This window comes from Sarcophilus harrisii, chromosome 5 (genome assembly GCF_902635505.1).
Source record: "Sarcophilus harrisii chromosome 5, mSarHar1.11, whole genome shotgun sequence".
NCBI lineage: Eukaryota > Metazoa > Chordata > Mammalia > Dasyuromorphia > Dasyuridae > Sarcophilus > Sarcophilus harrisii.
Genome location: NC_045430.1, coordinates 7,979,878 through 8,004,919, shown reverse-complemented (window position 1 = coordinate 8,004,919; position 25,042 = coordinate 7,979,878). Strand labels below are relative to the sequence as shown.

Genomic DNA, 25,042 nt, shown 5'->3' with positions numbered 1-25,042 from the left:
TTTCTTTATCGTTTTTTTCCCTTTTGGTCCTATTTTTTTTTTTGTACAACACAACAAATATGGAAATATGTTTAAAAGAATTGTACATATTTAATCTATATCAGATTTCTCACTGTCTTGGAAAAGGAAGAGGTAAGGGAGTGAAGGAGAAAAATTTGGAATAAAAATGAATGTTAAAAACTTTACATGTATTTGGAAAAATAAAATACTATTGAGAAAAAAAGGAATAAGAAAATCAACTAAAAAAATAAAAGATCCTGCTTGGAATCCATTTCAGGCAGAAAGTGAAGGAACCCTTGCCTCTTACCCTCCCAGGGACCTGGTCTAGGAGATTGCTTTTTTCTTTCTTTCCATGGCTCAGCTTTCATCAAACAACTCCCACCAGCAAGCTTCTAGGAGTCTCTCCACAAAATCCACAGCTTAGATTTTCATTTGGATGAATAAGCTTTTCAGGTAAATTGCAAAAATTCCTTGGAGAGTTACTAATAATAATTAATAATATTAATAAGCTAATGTATCATTCATATATTAGTGTGAATTACTTTAAACAAAAAAAACCAGGTCTTCCACTAATGGAAAAGGTCCTCTCTGAGGGATTTGGCACTTAGCATTTTTATTTGAGTGGACGGACTGAGCTTGAGATTGGAGTGGAAGAGAGGAAAAGGCTTTTTTGTTTTATGGTCTGAGCTAGAAGTAAGTTTAAAGATCAAATCAATTCTTCTCCACCAAACCCCATTTTACAGATAGCAGGAAGGAAAGGGACAGCCATTATGGATATTTGCAATGCAGAGATATTTGCACTTATTAATCACCTACTGTATATATAACATCTTGCAAGTTGAAAGTTATGGATCAGGCCTTGCACATAGAAGGTGATTAATAAATGTCTGCTTGATGGAAACTCTCTACATTGTGAATGTTCAAAGTGGTTTTTCCTTATTCTACTCTAAATGTACATCTGCTATAAATGATCACTTATTATAACTTCTCCTTGCATATAGTAGGTGCTCAATAAAGATTGAACAGAATCTTTCTCTTCTGGGAATGTACATAGAACTTGGTCCCTCTCTTATGAATTTTAACAGAGTTTAACAACAAAAGCTAACATTTATTAGGCACCTACTGTGTGCTGGACACTGTGCAAAGCACTTTATAATTATCTCGTTTGATCCCTTTTCCTCCCTAAAACCACGTTGATTTAGAACAACACATATTAGCATCATCTGTGCTCTATTATATTTTAGTTTGTTTTGTTAACTATCTCCCAATTAAATTTTCACTCAGTTCCTGCATCATTCCCAGTGTTTGGGACCTCGGTCTATTCCAACTCCAGACTGTTAAGCCCCTAATTGTAAGCCTAGAGGTCCTTGCAGAGCAAAATCTGCTGAGAAAGGCTCCAATGTGGTGCTGGGAGCTGGCACAAGTGCCCGGCCCCAGGCCTTCCCCTCCATTGTGTTGGCAAGAATGTTTTGCTGAAGCAGTGAAGGGTATAATGTCGCCTCAGGAAGGAATGTTTCAACAACATAAAACGTCCTCTGGTTTCCTTCTCTGGGGTATTAGAAGCATCCATTTATGTATAAATATTTGATATACTATTTATAAATTATTTTTATCTGCCTAGGATCATTTAGAAAAGAGAACATGGTATATGTGAGAGAAACTTGTGTTCTAACTGTGACTGGGCCTGGGCCTGGGACAAGGAAAAGGTGGGGATCAAATGGGGGGCTGGCCCAGATGACACCCAATATCCCTTTCAGGCCTGGCAGGGGCTTCTGTGGAGGAGCAGCAGCTTGAAGTCAGGAGAACTGGCTTAAATCCTGTGCCTCTCCATCAGGTTGGGGCCTTCTTGGGGATTTTTTTCCCCATAACCCAATGCCTGGGACACAGAAGGCACTTAATAAATGCTCATTGACTCATCAGCTGACTTGGCTTTGCTTTTTAGGAGTTGAGAAAATCATGTCACATTTTGGAACCTCACTTTTCTCATGTAAAATGCTCTGTAAATGTGAATTATTGTCATGGTACCAGTTGGTCTGGTGGTCTGTGTTCTGAGACTTCCTAGTGCTAGCACTCTGATCTAAGCTCCTGCCCAGCTCTGGCACACAATATTCTATGCCCTAAGACCCCTTTACCCATGTTCTAAGGGCCCTCCCAGGCTTAGGGTGAAGGAGGGCCAAGTGGGCAGGACCCCTGGAGGCCCAAGGCTGGAGAGTCCATTGTGACTCAGCTCCGGGAAAATCCGAAGTCCACCATCCCTTTATCATCATGCCAGCCGGGTTTGATGAGCCCCTGGGCTTTGGGGAGTCAGGCCTTCCTGTGACAGGCTACCCCCTTTCTGAACCTGACCTCTCCTCCTGCTCAGTGTTGTGAGTGTTTCTGTAAAAAAGGGCCCAGAGTTTTATTATTACCCATGGCCTTGACCCTTTGACAATGTCTCCATAGTCCTCCAACTGAAGGCACAGACTGAGTCTATTTCACAAAACAGGAAACATATTCTTAGCCACCGCCATTAGGAATAGCCTGAGGCCAATCTGAGCTTTTAGGGCTGATCACTGGGGATTGAAAGCAATTTTGTTATCTGTGTAACACTCTAAGGACAATGTATGGGGGTTCTGATTCATTGGAATGGATTTATTTCCCCTGGAACTTGTGAACAGCCACTGTAATCATCCTCCTCCCTCCCTCCCTTCTTTCCTTCCTTCCTTCCTTCCTTCCTTCCTTCCTTCCTTCCTTCCTTCCTTCCTTCCTTCCTTCCTTCCCTCTCTCCCTCCCTGTTATCTGAAGCCAGTACGAATTTTCCATTTGGACAGACTCCCCATGTTCTTCCTTGCAGGAGATAGTGGAAAGAACAACGATTTTGGAGTCAAAGAATCTGCCTTTAAGTCCTACTCTGAGACTTCATTCATGATCTTGGACAAGTCATTTGACTTCATTTTTCTAGGCCTCAGTTTCCCTGTTTGTAAAATAAGGAGACTGGTCTCCTTGGCCTCAAGGTACCTTCCAGATTTGAGTTCTGTAATTGAGGGAGGGAGGGTAGAGAGGACCTTGTGTGTCTGAAACTGGAAATGTCAGGAAGTAACACAAAGCTTTCTCAAAGCTGGGACAAAATGAGCCAATTTATTCCTGGTCTTCATGCTTTAATGTCAGTTCACATTTCTCCCTGGACCAGTTCATTTGAAAGCCTGGAGAGCAGACAGTCTTTAGGGAAATTTGATTGTACTTTAAAAGTTAGCAGAATGACGGGAGGGCTTGACCCTCAAAGAGATCATATTTTGCTGTAAGATTTACATATAAATGGATAAAAATCATGCATGCCAGTTGTGAAATGTTTCCTAGCCATGTGGCCAGGGGGAAAACTTCTGCCCAGTGGATCAGCTCTGGGAATGAGTGGCAAAATGAGTCCCACACAAGGGGTCAAGATGAAGCTTGAGGGAGACGCTGGGAGCCGACCTTTCATGCCCCCACTCAGAATGCCAGGTGCACTTGGACATCAGCACAACACTTGAAGAAAATGGAAGGACAATGCCCTGGGGGGCTGAGTTGTTGTGTTTTAGCCCATTAGCTAGATTGGAAGCAAAATGTACTTAAAAGTGCTCTCTGAGCTTCAAATTGCTAGATCACTGTCAGATATGATTGGGATTGTTCTAAGAGCTATTTCTGTACTTGTTAAGCTAGGGAGAGACTTAAGAAAAATGTTTAATAGACTCAAAGGAGAGACTGCCTACTGCTGCCAGCGAGTGGGGCGCGTGCTAATATTGATGTAAGCAGGCAAATTATTAACCAGCTGCGGGGTGTCTTTGCGGTGAGTGATGCTTCTGCCATGGTAGCAAATGCTGGAGCTGATGGGGCGGGGTGGGACCCACTAGGTCAACTTACTCTCCGTTTGGGTTTTGTTCTGGGTTCCATGCATTGGAGCAAATATTGAAACTGAAAATCAACTCAGTGCTAGGAGTTATTACCCATGATGCCATAACCATCAACAAGGAGAGACTGGGAGGAGATTGCTGACTACAAGTGACATCGGAAACAATTATACTGATGTGCCCTAATATTAAAACTAATGCCTATTTGGGAGTAGAAGGAAAGATAGAAAAAATGATCTTGGGAAGATAGTAGCTGAATCTGACATTGGGAAAATCACTTCTGTTACCTGAACCTCAGTTTTTTCATCCATAGAATGGGGGTGGAGGTGGTGTTGGACAAAATAGTCTCTGAGAGCTTATCTAGCTTTGGGGCTTCATTGGTTTTCTTACTTGGAAGGTTGACTTGATGGATCATGCAATTCTATGGATAATGTGAGGATATAGAATGATTGAGAATTCTGGACCCAAACTGTCCACAGGAATAGGGAGTATAGAAGGAAATTTGGCTTAACAAAATTAACTAAGAGGAAAAAAAACTCCAGCTGAACAGGTGGACGTAACGAGATCCTGAATCAAGAGTGACAAGGGAGGTCACTGACCAAGGTCTAAACAGGTCTCAGAGATGGATAGCCCATCACTAGTGGGTTGTTTGTAAGTGAAATCAGAGGCTGCTTTTTGTACAATTCCCTCCATTAGGGTGGAAATCCTGTGGAGTTATGGGAAGGAATAGATGAGGAGGGAAAAGGTATTTTAGTTTTTTCTATTTTTTCTCTATAAGCTCAATTGATAATGTTTCTTTTTGTACCCTAACCAATGTTGAATATTGAACCAAATTTTTTTTGGGGGGAAGGCAGTTTTTGACTATCACATTCTACCTCTTAGCAAACTCTTTTTATACAATTACTCTTGCAGTTTTTAATACCTATCTCTCATACCTTCTGCTAAGTATCAGTTCCTCTTAATTTTGCCAGCTTTAATTTTGGCTATAGCTTAGGCAAATTCTCGGTGTATTTAGTCCCAAGTTGTGATGGCTACTAGCTATGGCATGTGATAATGTATACTTGGTCCCCAGTTCCAGCTTCAGCCTAGAAGAAGGAATTCCGAATCATACTATTGTGAACTACTGAAGAACTGGTCTCAGGGAAGAGGAATTCCAAGAAATGCATATTGATAAGGTACCAACTCTGCACCTAAGACCAATGAAAGAAAAGATGATTATAGCCTTTGAACTCTTTGCCCAAAAAGATCAATGTTGAAATGAAGGACTTAGCTTAATGGCAGAATTTACTTCCTGCTCCATGTTCTTGTGGTGCTATTGTTATTTAAACAATAACAATAAGAATTTATCTTTCCTTTTTTCGGCACTGAGGGCCTGCATGCTCAGTTGTGTAAAAGAGTTTTAAAATATACCCAGTCTGCCAAGGGGTGGATTGTGATAGTCCAAAGCCCACTTTTGTCTTTGGGGATGGGATAGTTCCTCTGGATCTTCACTTTTGTCACATCGAATATCCCTTCACATTGGTTTTTCTTTCTTTTTTTTTATATTTCTGAAAGTTGTGGTATGCTTTTACAATAGGAGACTTGCTGTTCGATCGCCAGTATCTACCTCCTCTCGACTTCAGAGATTGGAAACCAATCAGACTGCACTTGGATGAGAACCTGACCTCCTTCAATAAACTCCAAGGTGACTAAGGACCCAGACGTCTCATTCATTGGTTAATAGGAATGGCTTAAAAAAATAATCTTGTGGAACATGGGTGGGCCAAGTTTGAAAGCAGCTCCTATCTGTTGGAATGCCCCATTTTTGCTCTGCTCCAGCCTGAATACTACGATGCCCAAGGTTCTGGTGACCACTCCTGGATTGTTTCATGTGAGACTCCAGACCTTTCCTTGTAAATCAAAATGTGCCATAATAAAGACTTATTGCTTTAAGCATTCCTGGTCTATTTGATGCTTTTGTGAAGACCTCTCTCAGTCCCTAAACTATGGAAATGTACTGGGTTGTTAGGGAAGATATCACAGAGATTAGTTAATGATTTTTGGGATTAGGAAAAACTAGCGTGTCAGAGGGAGGAGAAAGAAGTCTTGGAAAAAAGAAATGATAAAAAAGAAAACATATTGTTGCTCTGAGATAAAGGCAAGTTGGAATCCAGAGGGAGAAGGAATACACACACACACGCACACACGCATGCACACACGCACACACACATACACACACACTCTATAATAATCTTAAGGTTGAATTTATGTATGGTAAAGAGGACCCTCAAAGTTTATACTGTATTGTAGTTGGGGTCTACAGACTTTCTATTATAGGATGGGAAGGGAAGAGGGAATATGGGATAAACTTAGCCTCTGCTTTTATTACAAACATTTTGCTTCAGCTGCTGCTGTTTTTATTCCCTGGCTAGTAGAATGGGGCCTCCAGTCCCAGATATGGGTAGGACAAGTGTACCTGGGAAAACTCTGACTTCTCAATTTAACTCTGTTCTGTCTCTACCTCAGTGGCTATGATTTCTTGGTCATATTGGGACCAAGTTCCAGTTCAAGGCATGTTATAGGGACATTGCATTTTCCTGGATCCTTCTGTCTGAACATACACCTTCATATAAGTCCCCATCCCCACCCCAATAGCATTTTCTCCACCCAGTGTAAACTAACCATTTGGAGCAGGTTGTGCAGATGACCTTCTCTTTTGTGTCCTCCCGATGCTGGCAAAATAAATACTTTTGAATTTCCAAAGAGCCATGTTGAAACATTAAAGCCAATTTTAATAGAGGGAGTAATTGACATCACACTCATTTATTAAAACCAAAAGACATCTTTATAAAAACTACAGTATAGAAAGACAAAAGCAGCGCAATAACGCTCAGTGTAAAACACATTGTGGTTATTATTATTCATATTATTATTCATATTTATTAGTATTTGGTTTTCCTGGACACCGTTTCTTAGAAACACCCCATGACTGAGCCCAACCAGGGTTTATAAGAGAGAGACAGAAGCACTAGATCCCAATCCAACCAGCACACTCCGGGTCAGCAGAAGGGACAGGGAAAAATATAAACTGCTTTTGGAGAGTGATATTTCCAACTAAGGAAGATGGATAAACCCTTTGTCCTTTAATCTTCTCTCAGTTATTGCAAGTAACCTCACCTTGGACTCCATCAGTTATTTTATTGAGTTGTGAGACATTTCCTTAGCTCTGAAATGGAAACTTCAGGGAGAGGGAGGAGGAGAGAAATGAACAGAATGATGCCTAGGAGTTAGTGAGGACACAAAAGAATTATTTCTAGCTAATACCTAATGGGATCAACTCAACTCTAAAGAAATTCAGTTGGCTCTAAAGATCCAATTCCATTTAACTTCAAGAGTTTACTATATAAGCTGACTTTTTAAAAGTCTCTAAATGGGAAATCTTTTGTCTCGATATTATACAATTTATAAGGACCAAATCCTTAATGACAAGTTTTTTTAGACTTGAACCAGTTCGGCCAAGGATGGGCCAAGTATATAACAGGAAACATAGAATCTCAGAGCTAGAAAAGACATGTTGGAATAGCAAGTTCTGTGACAGAAGAGAACCCCAGATTCTAATCTCAGCCTGCTTACAACCTGTATGACTTAAGTCCCCTTTCTTCTCTGGGCTAGTTTTTTCCTCTGTAAAATGAAAGGGAGGACTTTCTTTCTAGTTCTGGAGTCTAGTGATGACCTCATTCAATGCTTTGTAAAGTGTTGAGTCAGTCATAGAGCTCAAGACAGAAAACTTGGCCAATATATACCAGCTGTTTCTGCAGAAAACTCATTTCCCTCTACTTTTTGCATGTGAACGCCACAAGATGATGCAGCTGCCATGGGAGCTCCTTACATGGTCATCCCTGCCATTTTCAGAGGGAAAGCTTGCCCAAGTGCAGGCCTAAGTCCTTCTTCTTTGCCAAGAACTCAATGCCCAAAGTAATCATCGGTGCCATAGCCAGTGGGATACAGCTTAAGGAGAAATTTTTAATAGCCGGGGCACATCTAATTGCACCAAAGAATTCAAACCTTCAAAACATTCCTCATCAGCTGTGTTATGGAATCAGCATTCTCAATGGGCCCACATTGCCAACGATAGTTAGGGATGACGGTGGTACCATCTGTGTTCTGTTCTCTGCATCATTCTTTTGTTCCAAATGCTCCTAACACAGAAGATGCTACCCTTTGAGCCTTAGACAATATTCTTGAAAGTGAATCCAAATTTGTGGAGAGGAACTGCTACAAGGCTGCCAACTGATAGTTGAGTACACAACCATGCAGGGATTGGCACAGTGTTAAAAGTCTTAAAAGAAATGACTTGTGATGCAAGAGGTTCATTATTGATGGATTCAGAAATGACTGGAATCTTTGATGTTTAATTTAATTTGATGAAACAAACATTAAGTAAATACCTGCCATGTGTGGAAGGAATGGGGGATGTAAAAGATGTAAAGAACAGAATGGATTGTCTAGAGAACCTTACATTCTAAGAGGAGAAGGTGGTAATACAAGTTCCTAGTGTTGTGCATCTGTTTTGGCCAAACAGAGGGAAACAGAAAACTTCCTAAATCAGTATGATGTGATTCTAACAAGAGATTACATCTTGACATATTTGGGGTTTGGTGCCCTGGTTTTAACTTGTGGCTACTGGTTCTGGGTCTTCCCATCAGACACTCTGGTCCTAGAGTGATTAGAAATTCTTGACCCTTTCATAGCTCATTTGTGGACTGACATGGGAATCCCAGAGCGTAGGCTGATGCTTACATCCTTCATTCTCTAGTGAGAATGACACTATAGTTGTCATTCTTCACCACATCCTAATTTTTCCCAAAATGGGGTATCAATGTTCCCTCCATATCAGGTACCGAAGTGCTTCTTTTGGCAAGACCTGGGATTCCATGGTATGTTTGTTCTCCACACCTTCCTTTTATAGACAAGGCAATGGAAGCTCAGGGAGAGGAAAGGTCACATTGGGGTTGGGGCCAGAGCCAGAATTAGAATGCAGATCTTCTGACTCCCAAGCCTATGTTCTTCCACTGAATCACACTGTACTCCACACTTTTGGGTGACAGAATGAGCCTATTAGAAAACAATGGACTGAGGGCACCATTTGACATCTTCCAGTCATTTGCCTTTGTCCTGTGACTAATCAAAGCTGTGAATCTGGTACTAGAAGCTTTTTTTAAAATTTGTTTTTTTATTTTCTGGAGAATTAAGGAGTCACTTGCGAGGATCTACCCATCCTAGGTCAGATCATGTCCCCCTCCCCTCCCGAATTTCACTCATCATTTTGGTTTATGTAATGCTCCAAGCAGAGTCATTGTCTTAGATCTCTTATAGCTCTGACATTCTCTGAACGCCAGATTGCTGGGAAAGTATTTGATTCATTAATTTTGACCTGCATCGACCCTCTCCTGGTAAATGTGTAAAACAGACATGGCCCAGGGGATCCACAAATAGCCTCCTTTAATATAGAACTAAGCTTTTTATTCAGTTTTCCCCAAGATAAAGTACTCTATTGTCTCAGGAATATCTATCCTCTATCTTTCCCCCTAGGCATTTATAGGTAGGCTTTGGTATTCTGTAACCAGTGCTCTGTGCTGGAGACCTCTCAGGAGACTCCTGTGTAATAGATTGCAAGTAATAAATTTGTACTTTCTGTCCACACTGTCCCTAGTTTTTCCTCTTGCGGTCCTCAGATCTGATCAAGTCTGGAATGGAAAATTTGATCATAAGATTGAAGGAATTCGATTGTGTAGGTTCATGTTATAATGGAGGGCAGATGTCTAGTCAATTTAATGTAGAACACAGCTACATTTAGGTCATGTCCCCAAGTGCAGTTGATTCAGATATAACTGTGGCTGAACAACAACTGGAGTGAAAATGATCAGGGCTTCTTAGTGGACCACAAAAACAATATGAATCAATAGAGTGACATGGCAGACAAAAAAATCTAATGAAACATGGGTTCCTTTTTTTTTTAAGAGATGCTGTTTAAGTCCTGCTGTCCTTTTCCTCAGGCAGGACACATTTGGATAGTATTCAAGTGCCTACAGAAGGGCTACCAGTATGGTAAAGGGGCTTAAGTCTATGCCATATGGAAATCAGTTAGAAAAAACTGGGGGGTGTGGAGAATTTATCCTAGAAAAGGGGAAACTTAAAGGGGAGATGAAATAAGTATCTAAAGGATTGTCAGGGGAAAGAGGGATTTGGCTTGTGCTTAGCCCCAGAGGGTAGAATGAGTAGGAACAGCAGAAAGTTCTAGGAAGCATATTTTGGCTTCAGAGAAGAAAGAACAATTAAAACTTTCCAATAATGAAATTGGCTATCTGGACAGGTAGTGAGCTTCTCATCACCGGGTATATCCATGTAGCAGCTAGGTAACCACCTGCATGAAAGAATAAACTCCTGTTTCATATTAGGGCTTGACTAAGGGATCTTTGAGGTTCAGTGACTCAAAGAGATGGACATAGTATAACCCAAACATCTAGCTGTCTGATGTGAAGTTTTTACTGTTCCAAGAGTTTTCTGAGAGGGGGGAGGGAGAGGAGATAAAGGAGATATTGCCAGTCCTAGTCAACAATTTGCTCACGACCTTCTGAGGTTCAAGGAGCCATAATACCCAGAGTCATTAGTAATCAGTCCTTCATTAGTCAGTCAGAAAACTGTGCTGCTCTGAAGTACCCTGTTAATTAACATGTGAGGAGAATACTGGAAATAGCACCACCGGAGGGTGGGAAATCGCTCTGGATTGTCAAGGGCATGAAGTTTTCAATGTACATCTCATGATTATCTGTGAAAAGAGGCTGGGGTGGAAGGGCAAGGAGGGAAAATGCTTCATCTGCATGTATTTGGGTTCTGTCTCCTCTGTCAAAGGTGAGGAGATGTACATGACCTCGGGACAAGAAAGCTGGATGACCCATAGAACCAGGAAGCAGCAGGAAAGAGTCTTGGGCTGCAAGTCCAATAACTTGGATTGGGGTTCTGGCTCCATCACTTATCATCCTCAAGATCCTTCCTTTCTCTCTCTTTCCTCACCTGAAAAAGGATAGAAGGCTCACTGTACTCTCTTAGTCCCTTAGGGCTACAGTGAAATGATGCCTGGGAAGTGCTTTTTGTAGCCCCAAGACACCATGTCATCATGAGTCAATGATTCCCTGGTGGGCAGGGCTCCGAGTTGAGAGAATGGATGACTCTCCTTTCCAGCCCAAAGACTCTATTTGGTTTTCAAAATGATCTGCTTCCATTGGTTAAGCAGAGACCTCAAAGTGCCGAGGACAGGAATACCATTCCAGTGGCCGCTCCAGAGCGTCCTGGCAGTGGGAACTTGGGGTGACGATGGGAATCTACCCGTGAGATACATCTGTGTTTTTAAACTAATGGCCTAAGGTTAATCTGAGTCACTAGCAAATGCTCACAATTGAAAGACTAGGTTTCCAGATGTGTTGTGACAAGAGCAGCTGAAGACCTGGTCCCCTACCTCGGGGATGGGTGAGGGCTGTACAGGTGAGTGTAGCTAGAGTGGAAGTGACTAGAAAAGCCAGTGGGCACCTACCAACTATTGGCTCATTATAAGAGTCCGAAACACGCACCAAGTACAGTATACATGGCGGATGGGTTAGGAAAAAAAAGCATAGAACTGCTCATTAATAACACACAATTCCCAGAGGGAAAAGAACCATACAAAATACAGTAAGTCACACGTATCAGGAGTGAATACAAATTCCTTGGTGAACACAAGCTTTGTTGGCAGAGTTACCACTTTTTCTTTTGATGAAGGACTAGGTGACGGGGCAGGAGCTCACAGTAGGAGGAGACTAGAGCTTGGGGAGCTGTGGAATACACGACAGGTAAACTGAGGGGGGGGAGCCCTCATTACTTAGATCTGGCAGTGCCTGGAAGCCTATGTCCATCCACAATCCTATGTCTCTGCGGCCAGTAACCAGTCTTCTCCCTGGTAACCCTGAACTACGGGGAAGTTCTCAAAATGCTTCCTGAATTGCCACAGAATGTGAGAGCAGGAAGGATCTTACTGAGGGAGAAAAGATAGTGTTGTGGCCATTGTGGGCACAGCCCCCAAAATCATGGTCAGAAAACACTGGGTCTGCATCCTGGCTGGGATGACCCGAGACTCCCAGGAGTCTGACCCTCAGTCTTCTCCTCTGCAAAGTAGTGAATAACAGTCTTGGAACTACCTACCTCACATAGGAAAAAACCACGATAATGCACTTTGTAAAGATTTATGGTAAAGTCCTATTAGATGGAGTCAAAAATCAATCAGCGTGCTCCAAAGTCTCTTCCTGGCTCTGACCTTTGATGCTGATGACAGCATGCATCTAGAACCAGGAGTGGGGAGATCTGGGGAAACAGGCCTGGAGAGATGAAGTGACTTTCCACCAGGAGCTGTCATACAGGTAGTAATTCAGACGTAGCTCTTCAGACTCTAGCGATCTGGTTTTTGTGGGGCAGGGTTCAGACCAGGTTAAATAAGCTGGAAGACATGGATAGCATGTGTGAGAAGCTAGACTCGAATGCAGAGCTTCCTAACCCTGAACTTGGGTCTTAATCCACTAAACCAGGTTCAATTCTAAGATTCCTTCCATATCTCACATTATAAGTTCAAGGCTGCCTGTGGGACCTGCAGGTAGTCATGGAACTTCTCTGAGACTCAGTTTCCCCATTTGTGTCTAGAGGGTTGATAGAGGGCCAGACCAGCTCAGTGAGCTCACTGGAAAGTGAACCTTTCTTTGGGACTTGGATGACCATTCCCTCTAGGGAGTAATTCATTCAGGAGAGGACTAAGGATGTTTCCTGGGATTTGTCCTGTCATTCACATCCACTGAAGAGGAACATTAGGGATTGAGGGCAATTTGATGCGATAGAAAGGCCTGGATCACCCCTAAGGTCCATTCTAGCCTGAAATCTATGACCTTTTCTTCTAGCACCTTCCAGTTCTAGTTATATTCTCTCAGAATCGCTGATGATATCATTTAGTGGATTTTGAGATCCTGTACTGGAGCTCTTTGAAGAGCGATACAGTGGGTGGGATCTGTCTGGGGACTGAGTATTAACCAGAACCCTGGATTCTTTGGAAAGTCACTCTCTGACCATGATGGATTCCCAGAATTTACTGTATATATTTTAAAGTAATCCTGGGGGCAACTTTAGAACGGTGATTAGTAAAGTCCCATGTTCTCCCTCAACTCATCCTTTGAGTAGAGAACTTGGACTCTTACCATGATTGGCTTTGAGAAGCCTAGAATATGAGAAGGGACCTGAGGGACTAGTTAATCTAACTTTGTAAGCTTACAGATCGGGAAACTGAGTCCCCAAGGGGGTGGTTCACAGAGTGAGGATTATAGTCTGAGCCTGCCGATTTCTGCTCTGCTGCTTTTTTCTAATCTCCAGACTTTTGCTGCTATCTTCTATCCCTAAATGCTCAAATCATATCCAACCTCCAAGACCCATCTTGGGGAAAGACAAGTTGTCCAGTCTGGCTGGATTCTAGGGCGATAGAAAGGGAAATGGTAGGAAATAAGGTAGGTTTGGAGCATTGGTTGGCAGAATGAGAGAGAAAGGCAGATTAATGAGAGATTATAATGAGCATGGAAAACCAGGTAGAGGTAGAGATAGACAAAGGGGACCATTAATTTTTGAGTGGGACTTCTCCAAAGGGGTCTTGGGGTATCTTACTAAGTCCTGGAGTAGCTGAGGCTGACAGAATTGACTCAGGTCTTGAAACAGACCTGGGTGGTGGGTTGGGTAAGCCCTGAATGCTATGCCTTCCCTTCCCTAAGTACTCAATGCTTGGAAACTCCATACAAAGGAACAATGGCTGTTTCTCTGGTTTGGAACAGCAGAAAGAGAAGGAAGTAGGGGCCACGAGATGGAGTTATAACTACTTTTAAGTGACAAAGAGGCTATCAGACCCACATGGGAAGTCTGTGGGGGGCATTAAGCTTTGCCCAGAGCCCAGGGCAGGAGGCCCTGCTGCTGCACACCAACGGTCACAAAATAAAAAATGAGCAATGACTAAGGTGGGACACAAGGTGAGATGACTGGCATTTGGGCTGAGACATTCTGAAGAGGAGCAGAGCCTCCCAGTGTCATGAGGGAAGGGGAAAATACATCCCTTTGTTCAAACGTTAAGCTTGGGGGTTGAGTAAGTCATGTCCATTGACTATTACTATAGCTTTTAGCCACAGTTCTGTAGATTTGATAAAACACTTAGATGAACAGTGTCTTCTTCCAAGTTCTCATTGATCTCAAAAGACCATGATCTTGGGGGAGGGAAGGTTGGAGTGCAACAATTTCCCATATTTGAGCTTTGGTTTTCTCATCTGTAAAATGGGGATAATGGAGTAGCCCTGGCTTTCTCGTGGGGAGCGATAAGGGGACTCACTGAGAGAATGTATGGGGAATGCTTTTTAATGATAAAATACACACTGTTATTATTATAACATACACTTAAGCATTTGTGGAACTGACTCTAATTGCATCTATTTTTGTCACAGACATTTACACGCACATTCATTTTTTGAACAGAGTTTTTCCCGGAAATTGAAGGCCAGAATTTGATATCCCATAATTGGGAGATTTAACTCAATTTAATAAAAAAAAAAAAAGAAAAGAAAAGAAAAACATTTTGAGGCAACATATGTTGGCAAGAGAATTGCATTGGAGTCGGGAAATTCTGACTTGATTTACTCATTTATAAAATAGGGAATAATTTATGTGCTCAACCTACCTCATAGAGCTGTTGAGAGGGAAGCATTTTGTAAAACTTAAAGTGTCATAGAACTGTGAACTAATATCTGATTTTGACTTGCTCCTGTGATCCTGAAACATTACATTCCCTCTCTGAGCCTCAGTTTCTCCTTCTTCACAACACAGGGGTCAGACTAGGTTATTTGTAAGGTACTTTAGCTCAGACATTCTATGTTGTGGCAATCCAGGAAGTCAAAGAATTGGGAATGATATGATTTGATTATTCTATGACATGATCACTGGTAAGTCCCAGTGATCAATGGGCATTCACAGAGACTATGACAGACCTCTACTGGCTAGTTTCTGGATGGAGAGTGGATGCCATAAGGATTCATCCATTTTTGTCCTTTTGAATTCAAGCCCCATAGGAAGTGAAATAATGGACTAGCTCCTGGCTCTTGGCTCTGATTCCTTTGTGAGACCTCCTCCCCCGTCTTCCCCAACCATGAAGGGTGGCCAGACATCCTGATTGATCACCAGATGACTAGCCCCTGTCATATTCAGAGAGTCATTCACTGGAGAACTTTGGGTTAAAAAAACAAAACAACTCACATTCAATATTTTGACATTTACATTAAGCTTGATTTGGTGACTACTGGAGATTGGGAAGGCAGAGGAGAGTGACTTGAACCATTTGTAATCCTTCTTCATTTAGGTCTGGCCTGGCTTTTGCCAACAGTCCCTTGATAAAAATGGCCTCGTCTTTCTGGGGCTCTCAGTCTACAATGGGAGTATTGCTTATGGATGGCCGTCCTGGGCACCCTTCTTCACTGCAGTGTTGTTTCCTAAGTCAGCTGGAGGGTCACGCAGAGGCAAGCCCCACGCCGGCAGCCACTGCCTGCTCGGCTGCTCCTTCTGTCTCCCTGGATGTCGTTCCTTCTGGAAGCTGCCCGTGTTTTTGTAATCTCCCCTCTCCCATCCTGAGGCACGGCAGGAAGTTTTTCTGAAAAAACAAACAAAAACACGTGAAAATGATGCTGCCACCTTTGAAAGAAGGTAAGCCCCTGTGGATAGGAGATGTTTCATTTTTGTCTTTGAACCCCCTAATGCCTACTGCCTGGCATGTAGAAGGTGCTTAATAAGTGCTTATTGATAAGAGTCCATTCCAGCAGATAAGTGAAAGCTTCTCCAGCTTCAGGTCAGTTCTTCATTCTCCCTCACTTGAGCTGGGATCCCAAGCCCCGAGTTTGAATCTCCACTCTATCCTCTATGTGATCCTGGGCACTGGATTTAGTTTCCTTAATTATAAAATGGGGATAGTGGACTGAATAACATGTGAGGGCCCTGGTTAGGTCTTAATCTTGATTTTTAGTGGGGAAATCCTAAAATTATTCGCCCAGGGTCAGAAAGGACCTCAGAGTCAACTGGTCCCTCCTAGCTCTAAGTTTTCCCTTAGTTCTGACATTTCCTGTCCTAAGCTCTCCCCCAACCCTAACATTCCCTTTTCTAAGTCCCCTCCCAGCTGATACCCCTGTTCTAAGCTCTCTCCTAGCTGACATTCCCTGTCCTAAGAGATCTGAACTGGGGCGTTGTACCTGATCCAGCTCCAAACTTGACCGTCAGGAAACACTAACCACTACCCAAATAAAGATCCCCCTTCCGGTAAACACAGTCCTTTAATTGTACAACAGACCCCCAGGAAACATACAGAACTTCATCGTCCAACTTCCAAGTCTGACAACTTCAGACCAATTTAAGATGCTGGACAGATGGAGCCTGTAGAGGGGAATGAATGAGGCTGTCCATTAAACTCCAATTCTTCTGAGATTCTGGGTGTCTACAAACCATTATGGGGCAGAAATACAGCAGATTATCAGGGGCCATGAGTCCAATTCTCCCATTTTATAGGTAGGAAAACTAAGAACCAGGGAGGTCATGCAGGTAGTTAAGTGGCAGAGCTGGGATTCACCCCCCAACACAATGGAATAGCGTGGGTCTTTCTCCTGGTACCTGCCATCTAAGACCTAGAGGAAATGCTACCTACTTCTGGAATACTTCCCAGATGCAGGGGTCCTCAAACTATGGCCCATGGGCCAGATGCAGCAGCTGAGGACATTTATCCCCCTCACCCAGGGCTATGAAGTTTCTTTATTTAAAGGTCCACAAAACAAAGTTTTTGTTTTTACTATAGTCCAGTCCTCCAACAGTCTGAGGGAGAGTGAACTGACCCCCTATTTAAAAAGTTTGAAGACCCCTGCCCCAGACTCTACTCCCCCATGGTAGAAAAGACCTTTCTTTTGTCTGCTTCCAACAGGGCTCCCCAGGGCAATAATACAGTTCTGTGTTCTTGTGTCATGTCCTGAAAAACTGGAATCTCCCTGAGGGCAGTCACCTTGTTTACTACATCTCTACCAGGGCCGAGCCTATTGTGAGTTCTACACTTGCGTGTCACTCAGAAAATGTTTGTTGAATTCTGTTGAGTCCAAGTCTTTTTCTGAGAGGAAAAGTTAGTGTAAGCAGCATTAGGACACCGGCCAGGACAGGCACCTCATGGGTGATGGATCCCCTGCCTGACTTGCCCATTCATTTTCAGCAGAGCAGCAGTATTCTGGATGTGGTGATTAAACAGTGCCTGATCTATTATTTTTGTTCCAATGGCAGGTAAGGACAGGAGGTGCTCACAGTAAAGCAATTTAATTCTGGAGAGATAGATTTTATGTGGGTCACGTGGCAGAACTATGGTGTGGTGCAAAGAACATTGCTGTGAATGCAGGGTCTTAGTAGCTGTGTGACCTTGGGCAAATACCTTGACCTTCCTGAAATTCTCTTTCTTCATCTCCAAAATGAGTGGGTTGAAGTAGATTGTCTTAAAGGACCTTTCCAATTCCAGGAATCTCTATCCTGGGTTTTGAGGAGGATGGGAAGAAGATATAGCTTCTTGTGAAAAGAGCAGTAGTCCTTTGACCCTTTCATAAACTCAGAAAACATTTATGAAGAGTTTAGTAGGGTCTGCATCCTATACTCTTCCCTGGAGGACAGTGGGGGTGCAAGGATGAAATGAGAGAAAGTCAGGAAGCCCAAAAGTCCAGAATGAGAAATGACCTCTGAGGCTATCTCTTGCCACCTGGTCCTGAGGAAGCATCATCTCTGCACAGCACCAGAGCAGCCATCTAGTCTGCTGAAAGTCATTCAGTAACGAGCAAGACCGAGGGCTGAGGAAGGGGCTCTCTCCGGTTGGCAAGTTGGGAGACCTGGGAACTGGGAGGTGTCCCCTTTGCCAGAAATGCCTTGATGTTGTGCTTATTTTAATGCCGTGATCAAAGTGATGGGAGAAACATCACGTGTGGAGGATGTTTGGCGGGCTCACACTTTCCCAAGTACCCAACCTGAGACATTTTGCCATTTGTGAGGCAAGGGGAACAAATGAACAACAGTTACCTCCTCTAGTGAAGGGAAGCCCTGCTGAGGTCACCCTTCATCCCAGTGGTGGGGAACTCCCACTCCTTAGCAATCCCTTCTCATATCCAGCCCAAAGAAAATCAATTTTATAGAAAGCCATTAATTATCTATCTATATATCAATTATATATAATACAAAATATATTGTATATATGTAATATATAACATATATAATATATGTGTAATATAACATATTATTATACATTATATATTACATATTGTATATACAATATCAATATATAGCAGTCATATTATACAATACACAATATATTGTGTCTATACGTAATATTACATATTATCTATACAATATCGAAATATGACAATACAATATACAATGTCAATATATATCAATTATATGTAATGCTTAATATACTATATTGTGCATATATGTAATATATAATATATATGTATATATGTAATACATGTTTATATGTGTGTAATATATAACATATGTATTATATATCAATATATACCATAATATAATATACAATATCAATTATATATAATATACAATATAATATATTTTATATGTGTGTAATATATAACACATACATGCATATGTTATATACATGTATATATGTAACATATGTGCATAGTATATAACATATATCATAATGTATTATATATTTATATATAATATATTATCTATATACACATAAATATATATCACAAGATATCAATTATATGCAATATGTTGTGTAAATATGTAACATAACATATATATATATAATGTATTATTATATATTATATACAATTGATGACTTTTTATAACATTTATTTTCCTTTTAATCCCATGTATGTTATTTTGTTCATTTAAAAACAGCACTCCAAGAAGTACTCTGGACACTCTCCAACTAATTACTCACAGGATCATAGTAAAATCAATTGTCTGAGGTGGGGGCCTCCCAAATCCAAATCCAGTGATCACAGACCTTGATTGGAGGCCTTGGTCACATTTCCTCCTCTATGGAAGTAATGGTCTAGATGTCTGATGGATTCCTTCTATGCTTTAACATTTCTTATTCTAAATCTTCTCAGCTCTGATATTCCCTTCCCTAAGACCTCTTTCAGCTCTTGTATTCTTGTTCTAAGACTTTTGTCAGGCCTAATATTCCCCGTTTTAAGGTCCCTCCCAGCTCTGCCATCCCCTGTTCTAAGAACCCTCCTAGTTTTGATATCCCCTATTCTAAGATCCCATCTCATTCTAATATTATCTGTCCTTTCTAGCTTTGGAATGCTAAGATTCCTATGATCTATATTTATGTGTCTTGTAAACATTAGGTGCTTAATACATGTTGTTGAATTGAATGGGTGGAATGCCTACAGTGCCCACGAGCTGGAAGCTCCAGGAGGTTCACTCACAGGCCTTTTGGTTTCCAGGAGGTATTGCCATTCCCTATCACTGGGTGAACTCAAGGGGAATAATGGTGCTGGATTATCACCCAAGCATGAAATTGATACAGCTATTGCTAAAGGAATATTTTGCAAATATTTACTCTCTTCCTTCAAACATCCCCTTCTTCCCCCTCCCCTTCTGCTTCCTTGAAAAGCTGTGTTCCAGACTGGTGAAACCTGATGCTGCACACTGCAATTGAGGAAGGAAACAGAGCCCAGAGTAAGGAGAGCAGGATTTGAACACTGGTTTTGCTTGGAGCCTTTACTCAATGAAGGGATTTGGATTGGAAGGACCTAGTGGTCTCTTTCAGCTCTTGCCAGAAATGGGAATTTCTGCTGCCTTTGATAGCCACCTTAAGATTTTTTTTATTTCTGTTTCTTATTTTTTCTATCTATTATTTATTTGAGGAGCTGTCGGATGGACAACTGGCTCCAGAATCACAAAGACCTGGATTCCAGTGTCTGCCTCTGGCCCATCCCACCCGAATGACACTAGGAAAGTCCCTTCATTATTCCATGCCCCAGGTAACTCCTAAGACTAATGTGGAAATATGTTTAATTATTGTATACTTATAACCTATATGAAATTGTTTGCATCTTGGGGAGGAGGTTGGGAAGAGAGAAAAAAATTGGAGTTCAAAATCTTATAAAAGTGAATATTGAAAATTGTCTTTACATGCAATTGGAGAAAATAAAATATCAAAATGTATGTGTGTGAGGGGGGAAGACTGTGTGTTGCAGAACATGTACCCTCTTATCTCAACAGAGATGCTGACTTCCTAGGAACTCACCCAGATCAAGGCAGGGCAAGAGCTAAGATATGCCTCAGAGACTCGGAGACAAGCTAAGGTCAGACAGGAGAAAGGAGTCCAGCTGGGATTTTTGCATGATCCTCTAACTTCAAATTAATTGAATATTTTTCACTGCACCACGGTAAACACACAGAGAAACACACGCACAACAATGGACTCTCTTGATACCAGAAATCTGTCTCAACGATAGTCCTAACTGGCAGCATTTCTCTGAGCTAAGTATGCCCAATTTACAGAAAAATAAGCTGAGGCTGGGGATGTATGTGTGTCACATAGTAATTGAGAAACCTAAAATCTTTTCTGTCTTGATGAACAACGCTGGGAAAGTCCCTTCATTATTCCATGTCCCATGTAGCTCCTAAGACTAATATGGAAATGTTTAATTATTGTATAATTATAATCTACATCGAATTATTGCAACTTGGGGAGGAGACTGGGAAGACGGGGAAAAGAAATTTTGAGTTGAACAGGAAAAATGTTGGTTGAGTAGATGCATGAACGCAAGGGCAAGCGATGCATGTCCCCAGGGCTGCTCCTACCCTAATGCCCTTTTCCAGCCTCCTTCCCAGACTGGCAGAGTTGGACAGTGCCCCTCGAGGTGACTTGTTCTTCCTGCACATTTGCATCTTTCTCACCCAAACTGGACCTGAAGCCGTCCCGGGAGGGAGAACCACTCCCTGCAATCGAGAGGGTTCTGATTGAGCAGGGAAGTCCCTGGAGCTTCCCCTGAAGCTCCTGGTTCTCCTCTCCAGCCCCTGCAGCCGACCCCACCGTCCCCCGACCTCTCGGTCTCCTGGTCAGCCTCCTCTCTCCAGCCAGAGAGAGCAGAGTGCGGAGGAGCTGTCCCCTGTTGGGTTCTGAGCCGCGAGCCCTCCTCCACGCCATCTGAGACGGCCTCCGCCTCTCTCCCGGCTTCTGTTTGGGAACACGGGATTTGGACGCAAGCGCGAGACCTGACAATGATCTTTATTCTCATTTTATTGGGGCCTGAACCTGGGAATTACTGTAAATTTGGGAGCTCCTGAGGAGGAAGCTCCTTCAGTGTCCCGGGGAAGGTAAAGGCCTTCCCAAAGTCACACGGTCTGGCGGGGGAAGGAGCATTTCATTTGCTCGGACGCGGGAATTCTGGGCTGCCTTCCGGAGCCCCGTTTCCATCCTACGATTCCTCTCGGCTTTGTGCACTCAGCCACGCTTAATGAACGCGCCAACTACCTGCCACGCTCCGCACCTGAGCCCTTCCGCCCGCACGCGAGCCCTCGGACTCCCCTGCGGGACTCACGTTCTCCCACCGTCCACCCCGACTCGTCCCAGCCTTCCCTTCTCTCCTCAGGGAGAGGCTTAGGGGAGTGCCCCGGGGCTGAGTCTGGCCGCGGACACACACTGGCTGCTACCCTGAGCTCTGAAGCCTCAGTTTCCTCCTTTGGTAAATGGGAGTAAGAAGATCGGTTATTTCCCTGAGGCTCAAACGGGTTAAAAGGGCTTTTCTCAAATCTTGGAGCTTGCTATAAATTATTATTATATAAATTATATTATAATAATATATTACATATAATATATATTATATATTATATAATATTAATATAATTAATTATATTATATTAATTTATAATTATATAATATATACAATATATTATATAAATTATTATTATATAAATCATTATTACCGGCTCCTCTTCCTAACTTGGCTATTTTGTAGGGTTTGGCGCCTTCCTTCCGGCTCCCCAGCTCTCTGACCTTCTCAGAGGACTTGCCCCTCAGGCTCTCTCTGATTCAGCTCCTGTTACTCTGGGATTGTGACCCGTGACCCCCGAGTCCGAACTCAGGCTCTCTCCACTAAGCCACACTGCCTCCCGAATTGGAAATCCCAAGCCGGAATATCAATAATCTGCCACGAGCCTATCGTTCCAGGCTTGTTTCACAGGAACCCTCCTTCTGATGTGCTGGGACAAATAGGCCTCGGGTGCCTCAGACTGGGCAGCCCCACTGCCAAAGGGGCTCCTGCTTTCTCTTCTCGACCTCTCAGGTTCCATAGTCTCCTGCAAGACTGAGATTAGATGCTCCCACATGCTTCTTTCTCCCTCCCTCTCTCCCTTTCCCTCCCTCCCTTTCTGTATTTGTCTCTGTCTCTCAGTCTCTCTCTGTCTCTGTCTCTGTCTCTGTCTCCCCCTCCCTCTATCCCCTTTCTGTCTCTGTCTGTTTCTTTCTCTTCCCTTCTGCTGCCTCTCCCTCCCTCCCTCCATTTTTCTTCCCTCCCTCCAGCTCTCCCCATCCTTCCCTCTCTCTCCTGTTTCTCTTTTCCTTTCCCCCTCTCTGTCTCTCTTGTCCCTGTCTCTGTCTTTCTCTCTATTTCTCTGTGTGTCTTTGTTTCTCTCTTCCCCTCTCCCTCTCTCTGTCTCCCCCCTCTGTTTCTCTCTTTCTGCTCTGTTTCTCTCTATACCTTCCTTTCTCTGTCTACCTCTGTGTCTCTGTGTCTGTCTTTCTGTCTCTGAATCTGTTTCTCTCTGTCTCTCTCTTTGTATCTCTGTATCTCCGTCTGTCCTTCTCTCTTCTCTCTGTCTGCCTCTGTCTTCCTTTCTGTCTGTTTCTCTGTCTGCTCTCTCTCTTTCCCTTCCTCTCTTCTCTCTTCCTCTCTCATCCTCTCCCTCATATATTTATCATTTTAATCTTTTTCTCTCAATCTTTCCTTGTCTTCCTCTTCTTTCTTCTCCTGTCTCTTCCTCCCTCTCCTCTTTCTTTCTCCCTCCCTCCTTTTTCATTTTATTTAGAATAGGAATAGTGAATATTTATAGAGTATGTATACTACAAGCAGAATAGGAATAGTGAATATTTATAGAAAGTATATATACTACAAGCACTGTGCTAAGCACTTTACAAAGACTATTTCATCTGATCCTCACAATCTTAGAAAATAGATGCTATTATGATCACCATTTTATCATTGAGAAAACTGAGGCAGGCAGAATGAAGTCCCCTGCTCAAGGTCACACAACTAGTAAGTGTTTGAGATCAAATCTGAAGTCAGGACTTTTTGAGATCAAATCTGAAGTCAGGACTTTCTGACTGCAGATCAGGATCTGTGTGCACTATGGTGCCCATCAAGCTGTCCCTAGGTGGATAGTTTCTACTTTGCCCCCCTCTCCCTATCCTTAGAATGCAAAATCCCTGAAGTCAACTGCTCACTCTTTTCAGACTTTGCATCCCTAGCAATAGTCAGTAACCCCCTTAGTGTCCTGGACAGAAAAAAACATCTCTTGGATTGAGTCACAGCTGCCCCTTTTTTGACTAGAGGTCAAAAGTCTAACACCACATCCCTTGTTCTGGGTTCTCTAGCTCTCTTCAGGCAGTCTAACCTGCATTTTTGCATTTTCCCCCATGATTTTGATTTGTGCTGAGCTTGCAGTCTACTAAGACCTCCAGATCATTTGCCTTTTCATAGTTATCTAGTTTTCTTCATCTTTTATTTCTGTTTTTGATTAAAACAACCACAACAAACTCTTTCCCCCTGCATCTACAACTCATACCACTCAAAGTTCCAGGGATTTTAGACAAAAACTCTTTGCAAACCCTTTGGACTCCCTGTATGTGTTACATAAAGGCAATATTTCCAGGATTATTGATTTAAATGCTCACACAAATGTTTTTCAGTTCCATCTAAGCAAAATTATTGATTTTCTCCTTTGTGATTACCTCTATCCCTTTCTTAGCTGAGAATTTTCTTGCTAGCTATAGTTATGGAAGGTACTTGTTCTGGGTTGTTTTTAATAGTATAGCCTTTAATACTCAGGTCAAGTATCCATTTGGAGATAAAATGCCTAGTGTCTTTAAAGAGCAGAACTAGAACTAATGGGATGAAATTTCTGGAAGGAGGCTTTAGTTTTGGTAGGAAGAAAACCTTGCTTAAAAAAATGGAGTGCTAGAGAAAGTAATGAGCTCCCTGTCACTGGAGTTCTTCAAAAGAAGAGATAAGTTGTCTTTAATGTAGTAGAAGGAATTGTTTAATACTAGGCTGGGCCACATGACCTTTGAAATTCCTTTAATCCTCCACAATTCTCTTTCCTATCTTCCCATTATGATGTCTGTTAACAGTCACTTTTTTAAAAGTGGGCTCTCTTACCAGTCTAAAAGAAAACATTTGTTTCCATCATTTTGACAGGACCCACAATGCCCAAATTGGGCATCGTTTACTCTTCCAGCCACCATCCATTCCCAGAAGCAAATATTTTGGCAGCTAAAGCTGGGACTTTGACGGCAGGAGACGCAAAAAGGTGTCTCAAAGACCCAGGCCGTCTAAGACAGATGCATTTTTCCGGCTTCCTGGAGCACTGGCTCTGAACGGACCCATTAAGCAAGGTGCATGCCAATTTCTCCCTGGGCACATCCTCCCCATCTCTGTCGGCCTCCTTTTTTTTCTGGTTATCTAACGTCTCCAATATTAACCTTGTGACAGCCCAGAGGATAATTACATTGGATTCTTGTCAAACCTACAAAGAGAAATACCCTCCCTTGCTCTGGGAAAGTTAATGGGTGCAAAGCTTTTCCTGCAGGCTTCACAGAAATATCTCCCGGCTTCTTTTGGGGAGGCTTTACTCCATTTAATTACCTCCGGGAGAGCACATCTCATCTTTGTGAAGTATTAGCCAAGTGTACTGTAACTGGAAATTCTAATTAAGATTTGAAAGGGGGGGAATTCCAATGGCAGGAGTAAAACTTGAATCAGATGAGATGAAATTTGGCAAGTGCTTAGCTTAGTAGGTACTTGTTCCCTCCACCTCCACCCAGAAGATGGAGCTGG

General features: G+C 42.5%; 1 protein-coding gene across 2 annotated transcripts in view; it reads right to left on the bottom strand.

Moving 5' to 3' along the window:
* Positions 1-6,609: 6,609 nt before the first annotated feature.
* Positions 6,610-25,042, bottom strand: part of SHISAL1 (shisa like 1) — a 125,347-nt gene continuing 106,914 nt past the window's right edge. Inside the window, exons 5-6 of one of the 2 annotated variants that reach the window (XR_004229878.1) lie at positions 15,198-15,588; positions 6,610-12,369 (exon numbers count right to left, since the gene is read on the bottom strand). Coding sequence is in view for 1 of the 2 variants with exons in the window: in XM_031940662.1 (XP_031796522.1) it covers position 15,588 (1 nt within the window). In the remaining variant the exon portion in view is untranslated. Of the gene's footprint in view, positions 15,589-25,042 lie in introns of both variants that reach the window. The other variant, XM_031940662.1, reaches the window with a different exon arrangement.